This window comes from Saccopteryx bilineata, chromosome 5 (assembly GCF_036850765.1).
Source record: "Saccopteryx bilineata isolate mSacBil1 chromosome 5, mSacBil1_pri_phased_curated, whole genome shotgun sequence".
Classification (NCBI taxonomy): domain Eukaryota; kingdom Metazoa; phylum Chordata; class Mammalia; order Chiroptera; family Emballonuridae; genus Saccopteryx; species Saccopteryx bilineata.
The window spans coordinates 6209980-6221770 of NC_089494.1; the positions used below are offsets into that span (position 1 = coordinate 6209980).

The 11791-nt window shown below is 54.0% G+C and overlaps 1 protein-coding gene across 1 annotated transcript in view; it reads right to left on the bottom strand.

The window, feature by feature from the left end:
* INPP5D (inositol polyphosphate-5-phosphatase D) overlaps positions 1–11550 on the bottom strand; it is a 118655-nt gene extending 107105 nt beyond the window's left edge. The window contains exon 1 of the mRNA XM_066280401.1: positions 11272–11550. Within this exon, the coding sequence (XP_066136498.1) occupies positions 11272–11405 (134 nt within the window). The 5' untranslated portion in view covers positions 11406–11550. The remainder of the gene's footprint in view (positions 1–11271) is intronic.
* Positions 11551–11791: the final 241 nt, after the last annotated feature.

The window sequence follows — 11791 nt, forward strand, 5'->3', positions numbered from 1 at the left end:
CAACGGAGCGGGTGAACGCTGGTCCTCAAAGGCTACCCCTTGCAGGGCCCGCATCTCATTTCAGGGTAACTGAGTTGGAAGTACTCCCACCGGAGGCCTGAGTTGGGGTGGCGTGGGGTTGGCAGTATGTACTTCTGCTACTAAAGAAGATTGCTCCCTTCTCGGATAAGTGGGACTTAGAGCAAATTTCCCAGGTGACACCAGGCGCCTCCACTCTGTAAGTAAGGAGGGGGGAGATGCTTCCCCTGGAAAAGGCATTTCCAGATCAACCCTAACATGGTTCAGGACCTTCTGCTCCAATGCACAAGGAGGAAGAAACTGTGTGGCATTTCATTAGTCTCTCAAATAACTATGGAAAGTCCTGGGCTGCCCGATGTACAGCACGGAGACTATGGGTGGCGATACGATACTGTAATGTATATTTGAATTGCTAGTGAGGAGCCCTGAGGAGTCCTTGCGCCACCTCACCCGCAGGTGTTATAAAGTACCAAAAGCTACAGAATCAAAATTAATATTTTAAGAGGCTTAAAGAACATTTTATTAATTTGGGTTAAGGTGTGCAGAGAAATTTTGTGAATAATCTCTGTACTGTGTGATTGGCATAAAACCAGGATGCCCCTTGGCATTGTATTGTAAATGCAAAAGGAAGGAAAACATGGATTCCCTGATATTCCACCACACCTGTGGGGAAAGGGGTGAATGGCTAGCCAGGTGCAGGAAGAGAAAATCCAAAATAAACCTTTTCTTATAGTAATGAGCCATTTGTGGGCATTTGTCCCCATGGAAACTACCTCTCCCATATGAATGCATATAGTAAACGTGTGTGACTCTGGACAAAGACATGGCGGATAAACATTAGAAAATATAGGAATGTCTTTTAATATGTAAAGAGACATCTTTCTATCATTGTATTGACTTGTAAATTTTGTTTTCTCCAAAATGATGTATGGCTTGCAAATTGAACATGGTCCTATCATGTTAAAGGACATATGACTATAACCAATAGTGGTAAAGGGCACCTAATTGCAATTTTTTGCTTCTATACTTCCCCACTTGCAAAACTATAAAATCTAAGTAGAACAAAGGGCTGGCGGGCTCTCCCTCAGATTTCTGTCAGAGTTGCCGCTGCTTGGCTAAGCTAGACAATAAAGCTTTGGTGTGTAATTGACGGATTTTGTTTGTGTCTTCAATGTTTCGAGTCCTTCCGGATTAGGTTTAACACTAGGAGAGTTGATCTTGAAAGTTCTCATCACAAGAGGAAAAATTTTGTAACTATGGGTGGTGATGTGTGTTCAGGGGAGTCACCATGGTGACCATCTCATAGTATAGACAGGTATGGAACCATTACGTTATATACCTGAAGCTACTATAGTCATACATGTCCATTTCACCTTAATAAAAAGTTACTTGTACGACTATTCCTAGCCAGATAAACCCTGAGAAGTATGCCCAGAAATATCCTTTGCTCTGGCAAGCCAGAGAGAGAATGAGAAAGAGGTCACACTCTAAAATTCAAGAACTTCATTAGTGTCTCTGTCTAGCCCTGCTGATCACCTTCACGTACTCCTATAATTATTTTTAAACCCCTTAGTAACTTGTTATATGTTGTTTCTAATTTCTAATGTTGTTCTATGTGTTTCTCCCCCCCCCCCCCTTTTTTTTCTTGCTTAAGTGTTGCAAACTTCTGGACAAGACAGAGTGAGAGAACAGGGTCCGGAAACTTTGCGTTTAAAAAAGTCTTGGACTGCGTAGAAGTAAGGGAGAATGTGCGTCAGCCCAGGCACCAAGGGTGCTCACCATTCACCACCAGGACCCCAGAGGATGCCAGCCGAAGATGGTAAGAAATGGGTGCGTTTCAAGAGAGTGTAGGAGGAGGCGGGCCTGCGGCCAGGGGCGAGGGGGAAGGGAGGAAGCCAGAGGTCTGTGGGGGCCCGCTGAGCACCCTGCCCCTGCGGCCCGGGGGTCCAGCGGGTCGCCCCTTGCATGAGTCCCCTGGAAGGCAGCCCGCCTGTCCCTGTGGCACACCACCTCCTCATCACTCACCCCCATCAGCTAGATCTCGGATCGGGAACTCCAGCCCCGATCCCCGCCGGTCCTTTTTCATTTGGGAAGAGGATTGGGGCAGAAACCCACTCTGATCTCTAAAAGAATGTGATCCAACTTTTCCTGACAGTTCTTGCTCAGAAAAGAAAAATCACCAGACGTACGCAAACACACCACCACCCAAAAGAAAGGGCACCCTCCTCCCAGGGACCCTCCGTGTTACGTAGAATCACTGCAGAAAAGGAAAAGAAGGAGGAAAGCAAGACATTCTGGAGGAGAAGTCTGACTGTGAACGCAGTAAGATTCAAGGGACCATTGCGTCTCTGACACTGGGAGAGCCAACCGTGAAAACTGAGCCCGAGAGGAGGAAAAGTGGTTAGAAGGGTAGTGCCGAGCTAGCTTCAGAGTCAGCATCGACCAGCGCAAGAGAACGGGCAAACGCCAGCCCGTGTAGGGGAGAAAGTCCGCGAGGAGGCAGACAAACTTTGAGAACGTCGGCACTGAAGGAAAGATTTTAAACGAGAGAGTAGAAATGTAGAAATATAGAACTGTCCTCAAACGCATACATATACAATAGGGATTCCTGAAAGCCCAGGATCTTTTCAATATACAAAATGAAAAGCAGAACAGGTAAAAATAGTCTAAGAGCATCTTGCCTGAGATGTGGAGAATTAAATGGACCACTTTCTGACAAATGGAATAAAGGAAACAAAAGACGCATTCTCATTTTGCCTTGCCCCTGTCCCCCAGCTGGACCCATCTGCCACCCTCGTCCTCCCGCCCTGCAGCCAGGACGGGGGCTGCTTCTCCCAGGTTCGGCCAATGGGAGGCACAGGCAGGGCGGCGGGAGGATGAGATGAAGGTGCTTGCTCCTCTGACCCCACCCCTCCGGCGCAGTCAGCAGTGACGGGGTTCCTTCATTAGGGACCACAGCTCAAGGCAGATGGCCTCGTGCCACAACCCTGTCCCCTGCCTCTTCGGGCCCCGGAGCGGGAATGGCTTCTCACAGTTGCTGGCCGCAGGCTGTATCACCATCCCTGCACCTGCTACCCTTCCATCCTTCCCAAGAAGTGTCATGTTTGATGCTCACAGCACTTCTCCCTGGGATAGGTATCTTCCCTTCCCAGAATCCTCCACTGTGATGTTTTAGAAATACCAGCCCATGGAATAAGTTCTGAAATCTGAAGAGGAGTTGTAAGTATCTGGAAAGTAGAAATGCAAATCAAACTGAACAGAAAGTGACCACCTTTCACCTTGCAACCTAATAAAGCTTTCCTAAACGAAAATATTCAAAATAAGGAGACTGAAATGAGGTGGGCTCTCTCTTGCCCTGCTTACTGAAGCATAAGTTGGAACAAAGTTTTTGACAAGCAATTTACCACTCTGTATCAAGAGCCTTAAAAATGTTCCTATCCTTTAACCCATTAATTCCGTCGCTGGGAATCTATACCAGAAACGTCACATTTGTGCACAAAGACCTTCACCACCACCATGTTTATAACAACGGAACACTGTTGATAACTGACATTAAATTAACTATTACATGGCCCGTCCTGCTTCTATTACATATGATCCTTAGGAAAAAAATTTTAACTAAGAGGGAAAATGCTAATGCAGCTAAATTATAGAAAGCACTATATGTTCTATAATTATAGAAAAAAATTAAAATGATATAGTTACAGGTATATACTATATGTATTCTGGAGATTTTCTATATCTATATATCTATATATCTATATATCTATATATCTATATATCTATATATCTATATATCTATATATCTATATATCTATATATCTATATATCTATATATCTATATATCTATATATCTATCTATATATCTATATATCTAGGGGGAGAGAAGGAAAGATATACCGACACATTAGTAGTATTTATGTCAGTCTTTCAGTGCTGGGGTGATTATTTGCCTTCTCTATACTCTGTACTTTGCATATTGCACTTCATACTGTATCTCTATTTACATTTCTGGGAAGGGCATCACACTGTTTCCCAGAAGGCCTGTTTCTACATTGCACGGACGTCTGTGATGGCCTCAGCAAGCCTCTCCTCTCTGGGTGGCAGGTTCCCAGTTGGCAAGTGATGGCTGGACCCACGTGTCTTTTGGGGCCAGCCCTGTCTGGTGTTATTTGTAATAAGTAATCAAACCCAAGCCCTTTGGGTCCGGGTACTTGGGAATGCAATATTTTTCTAATCAATGGACAAGGGCGTGTGAAGGAGCAGGCCCGGGAGGAAGGACCTCATCCCCTGGGCGGGGTCTGCTGCGGCCATCAGCACTGACCCCACCTCACCCATGCGCCCCGTGCTCCTTCCAGCTTCCCCAGAGCCTAGGACATTGGTCCCCTCGGCTTCTCCCTCCTGAATCGGAACCAGTCACTCTGAAAATGGCCTCCGTTTCGTCCTGAATTTATCTTCATCTCTCTGTTTTCATGTGGCAGTTCTTCCTGGCACCCGCGCCCCAGACCCCTGTCCCCTCAGGCTTCCAGGAGCTCAACGCTGGTCCCAGCAGCCACCGGTCACTTGTGCGTCACGCAAGTCCTCTTCCTGCCTCAGCTCAGTGAGCACTTCCTCTGAGGAGGCCCCATGAGACTGCTCAGTGTCTCCTGGAGGCTCCTCCAGGAAGTCACAGAAGCGACACCCTGCCTCTGCTCGCCTCTCTCCTCCTGTGGACTCTCTTCACAGATGGACCCTGTGCTTCCAAGATGTCACTACTCACTTGGCTGCTTAGAAACAATGGGGGCCAGCCTTCAGCAGGTGCTGCCCATGAGCTGGCCTTGGTCTGTACGTGTTGCCCACAGTCCCCCATTGGGTCCCCTCAGTGATCCAGTGACAACAACAGAAAGAAGAGAGCCCCATTCCGCAAACGGACGAAGGACACGAAGAGACACTTCTTCGAAGAAGATGCCCCAAACAACCAAGAAGCACATGAGAAGTCGCTCCACGCTGTTAGTCACTGGGGAAATGCAAATCAAAGTCACCATAAGATGCCTCTTCACACCCACCAGGATGGTTATCATCAAGAAGACAATAATAGCAGGGGCTGGAGGGGACACGGAGACGTAGGCCTCTCTTACACAGCTGGCGCTGCTGCAGAAACCATGGGGCAGCTCCTCAGAAAGTCAAACAGGGAATCCCCACATGACCCAGCAGTTCTACCAAAGACGATAGTGATCATGTGTCCACCGCAGCTCATACGTGAATGGTCATGGCAGCATCGTTCATAGTAGCCAAAAAAGTAGAAGCAACTCAGTGTCCATCCACTGGTGAAAAGATATATAAAAAGTGGTTTATCCACACAATGGGCTCTGACTTAGCCATAAAAAGGAAGGATTCGTGCGGCAGCATGGATGACTTCGAAAGCATGTTGCTAAGCTAAAACAGCCAGACACAGATGGCTGCGTGTCGCGTGATTCCATTTCTATGAAATACCCGGAGGAGGCAAATGGTTCAGAGACAGAAAAGAGACTGTTGGTCACCAGGGCCGGGAGGAGGGGGAAGAGGGAACGACTTGCCAAAGGGCACAGGATTTCTTTTGGGGATGATGCAATGAAAATATTCTGGAATTAGATCATGGTGATGGTTTACAACAGGGGTCGAGAACCTATGGCTCGCGAGCCAGATGTAGCTCTTTTGATGGCTGCATCTGGCTCACGGATAAATCTTTAATAATAAAAATAATAATAACGTTAAAAATAAAAAACATTCTCATGTATTACAATCCATTCATTTCCTACTGCTCATGTTCATGGTTGCGGGTGGCTGGAGCCAATCACAGCTGTCCTCCGGGACAACACCAAATTTTTATTGGATAATGCGTAACGTACACGGGTCGTTGTATGGCTCTCCCGGAATGACATTTTAAAATATGTGGCGTTCATGGCTCTCTCAGCCAAAAAGTTTCCCGACCCCTGGTTTACAACATTATGAGTGACTAAACACAATGGAACTGTACACTGTACAAAGGGTGATTTTTTTATGGGATGTGAATTATATCCCAGTAAAAATAGAAAACTACCCAATGAATGGGCATTTCCCCAGTGAGGATGCTGGGAGGGCCGGGGGAGACCAGCATCTCACAGAGGCTAGAACTCACACCAGGTCGAGCCCACCTCAGAGGGCTCTGGCAGAAGGACTGTGACACATGGCATAAAGTAGGGAGAGCAGAGAGGAGGGGGCAGGGAGGAAGGCCCGGCTGGGAGGGGCGCCCGTCACCCCCATGCTTGGGGGCGTGCTCCAGGAGGTGGGACCATTCAGTGGGGAAGTACCGCTGTCTGTGCACAGGTGAGTTTCACTCCTCAGGTCGGCAAGCTTTGCAAAGTGCACCAAAGCCTGAGCCTGCCCCGAATGGGAGGATTGCTCTGGGGTGCCGGGCACAGGCACGGGCACGGGCAACCTGGAGACTTTCCCACAGCTGTTCTGAGTCACTGCACATGGGAGATACCAGTAATCCAGAGGCCTCCGTGGCCCCCCTTCCCCCCTGGGCTTGCGTGCCGAAAGGAAAAGCAGGAGAGTTGTCCTTGGACAAACACTTTTGCAAAGCAGATTTCAGGAGCCTGTGGCCCTCCAGCTCCGCCACCGGTCGGTGCCAGCCTCCCTCCACCCCCCCCCCCCACTGTCTGTCAATACCAGATGTAAAAAAATCATTCTTCTTTGCATTTGCAAAAAGTAATTAATGAGCAGTGTCAGCTTTATCGAAATTTTGACAGGGGATTGGAGGAGAGAGCATTCTATCCTGCCCCCCCCACACCACAGGAAATGGCTTCATAGCTCTCCTGGACCTTTCTGCCTGCCCAAGTCCTCTCTGTGGTCCTTTTCCCCGGGGCCTCCCCTACAGGCCTGCCCCCTGTCCTTCCCCAGGTTGGCTGGCTCCTCCCTTTTTCTCCCTCCCAAGAACCGCGTGAGTTCAAGCCCTGGCCCCGCTGGTTACTAGTCCTGTACACGCGACCCATTGCCTAGCCTCCTTGGGCCTCTCTTTCCTCATCTGTAAAGTGGGAATAATGATAGTAGTTTGTCCAAAAGCCGCCATGGACAACAAGCACGGTGACACACAGAAGGAGCCTAGATCAGAGCCTGGCACGCAGCCCACCCTTTGTAAGTCTTGCTGTTATGTTTTGGCAGAACCGGTTAGCAGTCACCTTTTCCTTAGTGTAGCAAGGCTTGGGGGCCTGCTCTCCCTCGGGGGGCTGTCACACTCTTTCTTCCCCAAACAGGCAGAAAGCCTTCTCTGAGGGGACTCTGGTGACTACATGTCCTTCTTGTGCTTCTTCATCTTTCCCCAGGGAAGGACACTGCCCGTCCTTGGGCAGCTGTGGGCTAGGGGAGATCGAGACTGCTCCCCGCCACAGCGGCCGGACCAGGCTTTGGCGTCTGAGCTGCAGCAGCATATGCGCCCCCTCCCCAGCGGGGGGCCAGCTCGCTCTAGCGTGGTTTGGTGGGAATACCACCCAAGCAGGAAGCTCCATGGTGGCTGGTGGCTGGCGAACCCAGTCCCAGGAGGCTCTCTTGGGGCCCAGGATGCTTACAGAGAGGGCAGGCTGTAGCTCCAACAATACTGGGCCATTGCTCTAATTCTGCCTGTGCAGCCGGGGTGAGGGGAGGCAGGCCTCGGCTGGCCCATGCCCCGTGCATCTGTAGGCCCCGTCCCCAAAGGCATATCTCTTTTCTGCAGCACAAAGGAAGTGCCAGGCCAACTGGGCTCCATGTAGATGTATAGTCCTGGCAGGAGAGGGGGATATGACCTTGACTGTCTCTTAGCATCCTCCATCCAAGACAGGCTGGGCAGTCCCCCCCACACACACACATACACACACAAGTGCCCTGCTGACTCCCTGGGGCAGGGCCCACTCGGCTGGCGGCTCTGAACGGGGCCAGGTGAGGATGATGTAGGCCTTCACTGGGAGAGCCTGCTGTCCCTCCTGTTCTCAACCCCCTTGCCCCAGACAGCAGAGCTGGACCCCAACTCTGTGGTCAGCTGCCTGGGGTCTTCCCCGTTCTGTTCTCTGTACCCCGATGTAGGCCTCTGGAGTCCTCCCCCAAAGCAGGGCTTTCTGAGTTGCTAAAGAGAGAGAGCTGGGCTTCCCTGCCCGGTGGCAGGTGGCAGGTGGCAGGGTTGACCTATCCAGAGGAAATGCGGGTTTGCTAGGCCCAGGGTGATCACGACTCTCAAGTCATGTGGGCAGCCCTGAATTGCAGCCTTGTCTTTTGCTGTCACCATCACCCCCCTCTCTCGTTCCATTTAAATAGTCAAATCCTGTCCTCTTTTTTGAGCACACATTTCCAGGGCGGGGCAGGGGAGGGTCAGTGGCTGCCTCCAGCCATCCCGGCTTACTGGCAGAGCGGGGTTCTAAGAGGCCCTGACCTTACACCTGCACCCCGCGGGGTCCCTGCGCTACCGCCATCTTCCAGAGAGACAGAAGAGGGACAGAAGAGGGCTGACATGTCACTTCTGAAAGGGAGGAAAGTCCAGCGGCTCTCCCTCTCGGGGCTCCCAGCACCAGACGACGCAAGTCCATGGGGAACAGAGAAAACTAAAGGATGACAGACCGTTTTTTCAGGAAGTTAAATCTATTTGTTTCAAAGGACTGGGTTTTATTGTTTTTTAATTTCAAAGAGTATGCTCTTTCTGCCTCTTTGTCATTAAAGGACACCTTCTTTCATACAATGAGCCCTTGGAAGAAGGCAGTTAGTTACCATTCATTTAGTGAGTTTTAAAATCTCTTTAATTGGCAGTTGAACGGTAGCAGCAAGATGAGGTTGCCCAGGTTCGGGGTAAGTTTGGTGGTCCGAGGGATCGCCCAGCCTGCAGTGGCTCCTGACCCCACAGGGAGGGTGGCTTCCCCCATAGACGGGGGAGCAAGGAAGCCCGGGGCCTGGCCAAGGGGTGGGGGTCCCCAGGAGGCTCCAGCCCCTGCCTCTGGATGAGGAGTCCTGGCCTGGCCTAAGAGGGTGGCGAACATCTGTGGACATGGCCACCACGGGTCCCCTCCTTAAGGTGCCGACCTCAAACATTCGCCGTGGGTCTGAGAGGAACTCTGAGCAGCGAGGGGAGGCGGAAGAATGGACGTGGAAGACGGCCTGGGTCCCAGTTTGCCACCGGCCAGCAGGGCAGCACAGACAAAGGCCTCCGGGTCTCTGAGCTCCGGCTGCTCACCTGCAAAGCCAGGGGCCGTCAGACTGGAGCTCCCGAGGCCTCTGGTCTCAGCTCTGGCTGGCCCTGACCCTCCCAGTTTATAGAGTCAGAGAGCCTCTCCTTCTACACCTCAGCCTGAGCACCAGCACAGCGCCTGGGCAGAGGGAGGCGGTGCAGATCAGGGGGGTGGGGCCCGTTCTCTGAGGGGGGCTTCATACACGGAACAGCTAAGGAGTCAGCCCTGGGCTGTCGTCCCGCTGGGCAGGCGGGAAATCCGTGTGGCCTCAGTGAAGCGGATCAGAATCTCCTTGCTGTTCCCCAGGCCCCATCAGCTGGTGCCCACAGGGGCAGTGTCTGTGGGGAAGTCTGGGCCTGTGTCCCTTCCCCAGGGTGAGAGTGGGGTGCACAGGAAGCCGGCCTTGGGGAGGAGGGGCCACTGATGCCGTCAGAGATCAGGCAGCAGGCCAGCTGTGAGCTCGGTTTTCTCCCAGCGCTCCCAGCTGTGAGCTCGGGTTTTCTCCCAGCGCTCCCAGCTGTGAGCTCGGGTTTTCTCCCAGCGCTCCCAGCTGGGAGCTCGGGTTTTCTCCCAGCGCTCCCAGCTGGGAGCTCGGGTTTTCTCCCAGCGCTCCCAGCTGGGAGCTCGGGTTTCCTCCCAGCGCTCCCAGCTGGCTCTGGTAAACGCCTCTGGCCTCACTTGCTGTTGCCTGGAACCTATTTTCACACCGGGCTTGACAGGGGCAGCAGCCTGGTTGTCCGGGGCAGCCTCTCTGAGCCTCCATCTCTTCATCTGCACAGTGGGGTGAGAACAGGACTCGCACTTTAGGTCATCGGAGGAGATGGGGCAACGTCCAAACACTTCGACATGAGGCTCAAGACGGTCTGTGTTTAGTGACCCACTTTAGCTCCGGCCTGGCGAGGGGCAGGGCCCTGCCCACTCAGAGGGACCTTTATGCAAGCCCAGAACCACCACGGAGAGTTGCATGTGGACACACCCTTTACCCACCAGGCCCTGGCGGGACCTGAGGCCCCAGCTGAATGGCTGGAGCACAGGGTTGTGGAGGCAAAGGGCCTCCTTCAGACACGGGTCAAGACGGGTGTTTTAACAAGGAACTTTCAGCCAGTGGCGGGTTCCTCAGTTGTCAGGACAACCGGCACACTCAGCAACGCACGGGGCCAGGGAGCGGGGGATTCACGGCGGCAGAGAGGCCCAACGGGTGGGGACGCAGTCTCGCGGCTGTGGTGGCGACTTCCTCTGTGCTCAGGGCCCCGAATGCCACTTCTAGGTGAACTGAAAGTCCTTTCTTGAGTGAACCGACTCCATATTCATGATTCCCCCAATAATGGCTTCCTCTAGGGACCCGGGGCCGGGGTATGGGAGGGTCCCCCGTGCCACATTTGTTCCGCATGAGGGTTTCCACACTGGGCATCGCCAACCAACCCCTGTGCTGGCAGAGCCGCTTTCCGACACACCCACCACCACAGATCCCTGGGCTTCCGCCTGCCTCAGAGAGCCCTCCCCCCCCCGCCCGGGACCCCGAAGACACATTGCACCCGCTGTTCACGGGCAGCGGCGGCCTGTGCCCAGGCCTCCGGGTGGCTCCACAGGGTCTCAGTGCTGCCAGACCTGAGCTCCAAGGCCAGCTGGTCCTCCATGGGCCTCAGCTGGGGGCCCGCCAAACCCGGGCAGTGTGCGAGTCAGGTCAGTCCCTGCCGTGACATAAAGACCCCGTCCCTTAGTGCCGGGCCCGGGCTAAGCCCCACGCTGGTTCCCCTCTCTGAGCAGCCCTGCCGCATCTCTGTGTCGGGCAGGCTGGACGGGGACAGAGGACATGGCCGGCTGGAGGGCAGCGGGCCAGGCTGAGGACATGGGCCGGGCCAGGCCGGGCCGGAGGGCAGCAGCCGGATAGCGGACACGGCCCGGAGCGAGGACACGGGCCAGGGCAGCGGGCCTGACGGGAGGACACGGGCCGGACAGAGGACACTGGCTGGGGCGAGGACACGGGCGGGCCAGAGGGCAGCGGGCCAGGCTGGAGGACGCGGGCCGGACCGAGGCCGCCCGCCGGGGCGAGCGTGGTACTCACAGCACGCAGAGCGCGTAGGCTCGGGAGATGGACTCGCTGGCGCGCACGAGGAAGCTGCCGTCCTTGCCGGTCCTGGAGAGCAGCTCCTCGGCCTTGGAGCGGGTGATGTTGCCATGGTTCCAGCAGGGGACCATGGCGGGCGTGAGTCTTCTCCGGCCCGGCCGGCCGGCGGCCACCTCGGCGAGGACCGACACGCCACCAAGGGGAGCTGAGGCCCCTGCGCTGCCACCCGCCCCGTGTCTGTCCCCTCTCTGCTGCCCCAGCTGCTGCCACCGGCTCACTGACCGACGACTTCCTGTTTCAGGCGCCGTGCGAGGGAGAGGAAACGAGCTGTAGAGAACTTCCTCATTGCAGGGACCAGCAGGAGCCCGGTCCTCCACCTCCCACCCCACCCACCGCGGCCGTGGCCCGCGGCCCCCTCCCTCCCGCGCCGCCCTCTCTCCTCTGATGGGTCTCGGGCCCCAGAGGGTCAAAGGCCAGCTCAAGTCCTGGGGGGAACGGGCAGCTCCCTCGGGGTCAG